The sequence below is a fragment of the Myotis davidii genome, unplaced genomic scaffold, assembly GCF_000327345.1.
Source record: "Myotis davidii unplaced genomic scaffold, ASM32734v1 scaffold143, whole genome shotgun sequence".
Lineage (NCBI taxonomy): Eukaryota > Metazoa > Chordata > Mammalia > Chiroptera > Vespertilionidae > Myotis > Myotis davidii.
Window position 1 is genome coordinate 1,782,489 of NW_006294876.1, and position 7,702 is coordinate 1,790,190.

General features: G+C 41.7%; 1 protein-coding gene across 1 annotated transcript in view; it reads left to right on the top strand.

Moving 5' to 3' along the window:
• The window catches only part of MYO10 (myosin X), a 210,158-nt gene that overhangs the window by 127,189 nt on the left and 75,267 nt on the right, over window positions 1–7,702 (top strand). The window contains 7 exon segments of the mRNA XM_006769445.2: window positions 860–1,023; window positions 1,189–1,289; window positions 1,388–1,454; window positions 2,225–2,317; window positions 2,842–2,910; window positions 3,108–3,190; window positions 5,764–5,872. Of these exon segments, the coding sequence (XP_006769508.1) occupies window positions 860–1,023; window positions 1,189–1,289; window positions 1,388–1,454; window positions 2,225–2,317; window positions 2,842–2,910; window positions 3,108–3,190; window positions 5,764–5,872 (686 nt within the window).

The window sequence follows — 7,702 nt, forward strand, 5'->3', positions numbered from 1 at the left end:
TTGAAGGACACTCCTGGGGTTTCAGAGCCATGGCTTCGATTCAAATAAGTAACTGTGGTTCACGGTCAAAATAAAGATATCCACCTGGAGGGGAGTAGATAAAGTTACTGAATTGTTTCTAAGAGACAGTGTAGCTGCCTCTTTAAGAGGGTTGGGTCTGGTGCAGATGGCCTCCGTGTGAGTCCTAACTCTCTCACCTTTTATTGTCTGCTCTTAGGGAATTTGTTCACTGTGCCTCAGCTTCCTCTATAAGACCTAGTTCAGAGGATTCTTGTAAGGGTAATAAGAAAATATATATTCTAAGTACTTATTGATTGGCATAGAATAAGAACTAAACGTGAACTATAATACATTATTATACATGAAAACAGTGCAATAGTATGTTGTATTACTTATTTTTGCCTCTGTAACAGCCTGGAGCCAGTTATATGCTCTAGTCTGTGTAATACCTGTGTCTTGATTAGATAAGTCAAAAATACTAACCATATCCCATAAAGGAAACTTTTACGTGTACAAAGTACAATAGGAGAAGAAGATAAAAATGAAAACACTGTCTTCACTATTGTTTTCAACCCGATAAAATTTGTAGCTGTATATATCAGCTCAGGTTCTTACCTAAACTCAGCACACAGAGCTGTCGTTGGAGCCTGGTATTAAAGGCATCCTTGGTGAGTCCTACTGTAAAGGGACAAGCAGTTCCAGTTTATCCTTTCTTCAAGTCTGTGTTTTCCGAGGTGGCATTGATTTCCTTGCCATTGAGTCCCTGGTGCCACCCCTGCCACATGGGTCTCCCAAGAGCTCCCGCGTGGGTGGGGCGGACCTGCCTGGCTGGCTGTCCCTGGTCGGGGACACGGTGACCACGTCTCCTCCCCTCAGGCAGTGGACAGCAGAGACTCCCTGGCCATGGCACTTTACGCGCGCTGCTTTGAGTGGGTGATCAAGAAGATCAACAGCAGGATCAAAGGCAAAGACGACTTTAAGTCCATTGGCATTCTTGACATCTTCGGATTTGAAAACTTCGAGGTATGCTTCCACCGGTGGGCACGTGCCTTCTTTTCTATCCACTTATTGGCTGATCTTCAAAACTTTCGTAACAAACACTGATTTCTTTTCTGGAGATTTTTTTTCCATCTTTATATAGAATAGTGAGAGCATTAAAGATACCTTTTGAATGGTTTCTTCCCTTAGGTTAATCACTTCGAACAGTTCAATATAAACTATGCAAATGAGAAACTTCAGGAATATTTCAACAAGCACATTTTTTCTTTAGAACAACTAGAATATAGCAGGTAAGCACTCATGGAATCCTATTTCAATTTTTTTTATTAACCACTAAATTAGAAAGGTACAGGTTGCTATAACTCAGCGTTTTTTAATCTTTCTACAGAGAAGGATTAGTGTGGGAAGATATTGACTGGATAGACAATGGCGAATGCCTGGACTTGATCGAGAAGGTAATGTATTGTTGAAGAGCCGTTTCAGTCCCAAGGGTGTCCAGCTGGCTGATTCATCTTTATGGGAACGCAATGGCTTGTGTGAACACGCACATCAAAGATGTGAATGTTTAGAACACAATGGGCCGTTTGGAAATGTAAATGTAAATGTGCAGGGTTGAATTTAAACACTTGGCTGCTTCAAGGCTATTGTCTCCTTGACTCAGTATTTTTAGGATCAGCAGCGGGCAGAGCCGCTTCACTCACGTAGATTTTAAGTCAGCATCAAGGCCTTGCCGGTACCAGTAAGACACCAGCCAGTTGTAAAAGTTTTGTCCACAAAATGGTGGTGGGTTCAATTTTATTTTTAATGTTTATGTGGAATTTAAATTTATTAGATTTCTTTAAAGTACTATTTTGAATTTTTTCAATTAAGGAGTTACTGTACCTTTTACTTTCTTTTTTTAAATATATTTTTATTGATTGCAAAGAGGAAGGGAGAGGGAGGGAGAGTTAGAAACATCAGTGATGAGTGAGAATCACTGATCAGCTGTCTCCAGCATGCCCCCGTGAGGAATCAAGCCCACTACCCAGGCATGTGCCCTGACCAGAAATGGAATTGTGACCTCCTGGTTCATAGGGCAGCATTCAACCCCTGAGCCACACCTCCGGGCTGTGTCTTTTCTTCTAACCACTTATTTGATAGAGAGCAGAGAGGAAAGGAGCTCTGAAATATTTTGAAGCATGTTATGTTCACTTTTAATTCATTTAACCTTCTTTCCCTCTTCTAGAAACTAGGTCTCCTGGCCCTTATCAATGAAGAAAGCCATTTTCCTCAAGCCACGGACAGCACCTTATTGGAGAAATTACACAATCAACATGCGGTATGTCAAGACCTGCCAATTTTTAGTTATGTCTGGGTAGCAGATCTGTGGATTAAAATGACATTCGAGATATTTCAGTGCTGTTGGCCCCCCTGGGCCTCCACATTTAATTTTGTTTTTTCACATAACCAATGAAGCGCTTCTTCGATTTCTAGAACTAAGTAAAAATAAGCCAAAGGGGTAGATTTGGCCCCCCTGTGCCTCCACATTTAATTTGTTTTTGCCTCTTAAACCAATGGCGGTCCTCTTCGATTGTTAGAACTAAATCAAAATCAGCCAAGGGGGTAGATTTGGGGCTGTTTGTCAGATTATGCCCATGTATATGAGTATAGATTTTGTATTTTTAACCTGTTGTAATGACACAGACAAGAGGGACATGGTTTTCATTAAGTGTATCACTGGCCGTGTGGCTATATGACTGGTTTTGAAATTGCTTTTACTGTAGTAGTTAGTTTCCTCTGGAACTCAGTGGAAACCAGTAAGTAAAAGTAGGCATTTGTATTTTTTTATTTTTATTTTTTTAGAATAACCACTTTTATGTGAAGCCCAGAGTCGCAGTCAACAATTTTGGAGTGAAACACTACGCTGGAGAGGTAACTTCTTCATTAAGATCCTTATTGACATTTGCCCAGTTGGTATTTTAGAGAAATAATACTTTCAGAAGCCAATCATAAATATAGTCATATGACTTTTTCTCATGGGCCTATCTTTAAAGGGAGTCTCGTGCTTATCACCTGAGGTTACTCTTTTGATCAATTCTACCTTCTTGCGTTTATTTTTTTAAAATCAGGTGCAGTATGATGTCCGGGGCATCTTGGAGAAGAACAGAGATACCTTTAGAGATGACCTTCTCAACTTGCTAAGGGAAAGCCGGTATGTCAGCCTCTTCCCTAAGACATCATTAGCGAGCAAAGTAATATTTATGCAAATGCTTTTAATTCACAAATATCGAAACAATGAATATGGAAGCAACTTAATCTCTTCTCTCCTTCCCCGGGCAATAGTTCACCAATAAAATGACCAACAGATATACGAATGGCAGTGACTACCGTTTAATCAGGTGCTGTAAGCACAGCAGACCCGTGACTTAGATACTATTTTGACTCCTGTTGTGCAGATGAGGAAACAGACTTGGAGCAGTTAGGTGACTCGCCCAAGATCCCTCTAATTTTGATTGGTCTGCTTGGCTTAAGAACCCAAACCATAACCAGTATGACCGACGTTCTTCATGACAAGCTTAGAGCTGCGGTTAAATCGATTTCAGCCTTGGGTTTGTAGGATCGCTATGTCTTTAGTTAGTGCAAAGTCTGTCAGGAAAAATAAACCAGCATCAATTCAGCTAACATTGTAAATTTATTACACATCCAGTTATTCACTCATGAATTGTAAATTCACACCACTAAATCAATAGTTGATTAGCGTAGCTATGTGTATATATTAAACTAGGAGGCTTTGTGAGAGGAAAAGGGAGGAAGATAAGCCTACGGTAAAGCTTTCAATACCTGTGTCAGATCCCGAGTGAATATAACAGAAATAAATGTTAATACCTAAGGAAAGAAAGTAGCCAGTTATTTTAAAGGTGTAATACTTTTAGGAATGCCAAGGCCAGGTGGCCTCCCTATCACCTAAATAGCTGTGTACTGAGGGGAAGGGAGCCATCTCAAGTGTCAGCTTAGAAGCTCAGAATTGGAAGTATTCCATCTTCAGATGTGTTTTACAGGAGTGAATGTCTTTGCACATCTTTTTTTTTTTTTTTAATATATTTTCTACTAATTTTTCACAGAGAGGAAGGGAGAGAGACAGAGAGTCAGAAACATCAATGAGAGAGAAACATCGATCAGCCGCCCCCTGCACATCTCCCAGTGGGGATGTGCCCGCAACCCAGGTACATGCCCTTGACCGGAATCGAACCTGGGACCCTTCAGTCCACAGGCCGACGCTCCATCCACTGAGCCAAACCGGCTCCGGCAAATTGTCGCCATTTTTACTCTTAGATGAGTTTTTAGACCTGTAAAAATGGCGATGTTTTAAAAATACCATGGCATGTTATCTACCAGAGAAGTTTCTGAGTTATTGTGATGCACTTAAAGAAAAGCAGTGTCTTGGTGTTAAACAGAAGCATCCCGATGTACTGAGAAGCTCCCAGGCGTGGAGATCTGCAAGCTGGCATTTCGCTCTCACCCATAAAGTGGTTTTGTGATGGGACTGAAGAACTCTCTGTTTCAGCCCCAGGCTTCTCTCTGCAAACTGAGAGGCGTGGGCTGTTTGCTCATTCTGCCCTTTCACCCCTGACATCTGTGACCGGGTCATGGGACCAGAGCTTTTCTTCAGAGCCAAAGCATTGTTGGAGCAAGTGTGAAGTAGCCCCGGGGACAAAAGTGAGGAAGGGTTGGGGCAAAGGGAGATGTGACGGAGGAAGCACTGGCGTTGCCACCTTGGGAGTTGTGGATGCCCAGACATTGTCCCCACCTTTCCTGGTCTCAATGAAGCCACCAAACCACATATTCTCACCCCCCCGCCCCCACGCCCTCTACTTTACAGCCCAAAATGTCTTCCATGCAAGGAAGATAAAAAGAAGTTACTGAAAAGCCTTCTACTTTATTAGTAGGGGCAACGGAATTCTACACAACTTTTTAGTAATAGTACTAGCTACCAACTTTAGCACTTACCATGTGCCAGGCACCCTGCTCAGCCTTTTGTACATTTTCTCATATCATTCTCACCCCAGAGTGATGGGATAAATTTTAAAATTACCCCCATTTTCCAGATGGAAATACTGAGGCCTGGAGAGACAACCATCCTGCCCAAGTCATCTGGCCTGGAAATAGCGGAGTCAGGATTTGAACCCCAATCTGCCTCACTGTAGAGTGAGCACCTTTCTACCTGTTAAATGAATGGATGTTGCAACACTGTGACATGAGCAAAACATTATGTCCCTCCAAGTGGAGGGAGTCAAGGTGGCAGAAGCTGAGGTGGTTCTCTCCTAACTGGACCCTGGGCTGCACGTCACTTGCATCACAATCCATTGTTTTGCCGGACTTTAGAACAGGGGTCCTCAAACTTTTTAAACAGGGGGCCAGTTCACTGTCCCTCAGACCGTTGGAGGGCCGGACTATAGTTTAAAAAAAACCTATGAACAAATTCCTATGCACACTGCACATGTCTTATTTTGAAGTAAAAAAACAAAACGGGAACAAGTACAATATTTGTATTTGCATGTGGCCCGCGGACCGTAGTTTGAGGACCCCTGCTCTAGAAGCCCTGGAGGCGACCAAATTTTTTTTCAATGCCTGACGCAGTGGTTGGTTTGAAATCTTTGGAGCTGTTTTAGGTCTTCCAGGCCTCAGTGTGTTACTGTCAGTGGGAAAATGCATTGTAATTACAGTAATCTAGCACCTAATAATTGGGTGTGTGCCCCTCATGGTCCCTGCTCTTTGCTCTCACAGATTCGACTTCATCTATGACCTATTTGAACACGTTTCAAGCCGCAATAGCCAGGATACCTTGAAATGTGGAAGCAAGCACCGGCGGCCCACGGTCAGCTCGCAGTTCAAGGTTAGTCTCCTCCGCTGGCTTTGATGAGTTCATTGTTATTGGGATCTAAGTGGGTGGACTAAGAACTGCAAGTAGGAATTAGAAACAAGAGCTCCATAAGCCAGTGTCTTTCTTTTATATCATCCTTTGAACCAGAAATAGTATATCGTTTTTTCGTTGTTGTTAAAAAATAAGTAGCTGCTTATTTTTAGATTATGAAATAGCAATTCTTAAGAACTGCCATGTGGGATTGTGTTTGGCCAGGTGGGATCACTCTGATTTGTATCCAGATGATGATGTGAAAATTGTGTCTATTTCTTCCCATGTCTGAATATTTGTATTTTTCTCAGGTCTATTTATAATATCATAACTAGGAATAATAACCAAGTGCCAAGTGCATATTTAAATAAGATCAATGTCAGTTACCTCGTCAGATAGTTCAGAATGCAGGAAAACAAGGAACATGTTTATTTTCATTTTAAGCATTTTATTTTCATTTTAGGGAGGGAGGGGGAGAGAGAGGTAGAGTATATGATGACCATTTTTGTAACTTAATCCTAATATGAAGATATACGGAAACACATCAGTCAACAGACATTTAAAATATATTTTTTATTGATTTCAGAGAGGGAGGGAGGGGGAGAGAGTGAGAGAGAGAGGAGAGAGAGAAAGAGAAAGAGAAAGACCAATGATGAGAGATCATCATTGATTGGCCGCTTCCTGCATGCCCCCTACTGGGGATCAAGCCGAAACCTGGGCATGTACCCCTGGCCAGGAACAGAACTGTGACCTCATGGTTCATAGGTCAACATGTAACCACTGAGCCATACCAGCTGGGCAGTCAACAGACATTTAGAACTCTGCCCTTTATGGGGCTTTTATTTACTCACAGTTGGATGCATGAGTGGGAATCTGTGTGTGGTCTGTTGTGCAATGTGGTTGGCGATAAGCCAGATACACCCAACATGGCTGGCAGTGCTGGGTAACATGATCACATGAGGGGCAGATAGGATGTAATCATAATAGCTGCCATTTATTATATACACTCATGTGCAAGACATTGGGCTAATCACTTTATGAACATTATCTTGTTCACTTCTCCCATAATTGTATAAGTATACATAATTGTCCCCATTTTATGGATGAGAAAACTCAGGTTTAGGGAAATGGAGACCCATTCAGTCCCTCTGGGGACTGAGCAGGATTTGAATTAAGCGGAAGTCTGTCTGACTCTAAAACCTAGCTTTCAGTCTCCTGGTGGGGCTTTCTTTTTCTAGGTCCCGGTGTGGTCTTGCAAGGCTTTGTGGCTATTTGGGAATTAAATTGGACAAGAAATCATGGAATTGGAAAAGAGTGGGTGGACCTTCAGGTAGAGACAAGGGCAGGAGAAGGACTCCTGAGACAGGAATGCGATGAGTCCTGTCCCGGAGGATTGTGAATAGGTACAGGCCAGCCGGTCAGACACCTTGTACAAACTTATGTTGGTACCAGGATATGAAGGGCTATGGATGCCAGGACATTTTGGCATCTGTGCAAAACTTAAAGATTTTAAGTAGAGAAGTAACTAATCAATATAGTGTTACAGACAGCCCAGTTTCCTCGTAAGATTGTAAGAAAAAAGAGAGATGGGGGGGGTAATCAATGGATTAAAAGAGACTTAAGAGATATATCAACCGACTACAATACATGAATTTAAAAATGAAATTTGCGACAGTTGACTATTTTAACATGAAATGAGACAATTGCACTTTTTAATGTTAACATTAAGGAATTCATGGTAAATCTTTTTAGGATTCTATGGACATGGTTATCTATCTATATATTTTTTAAAGTGATTATCCTTTAATAGAA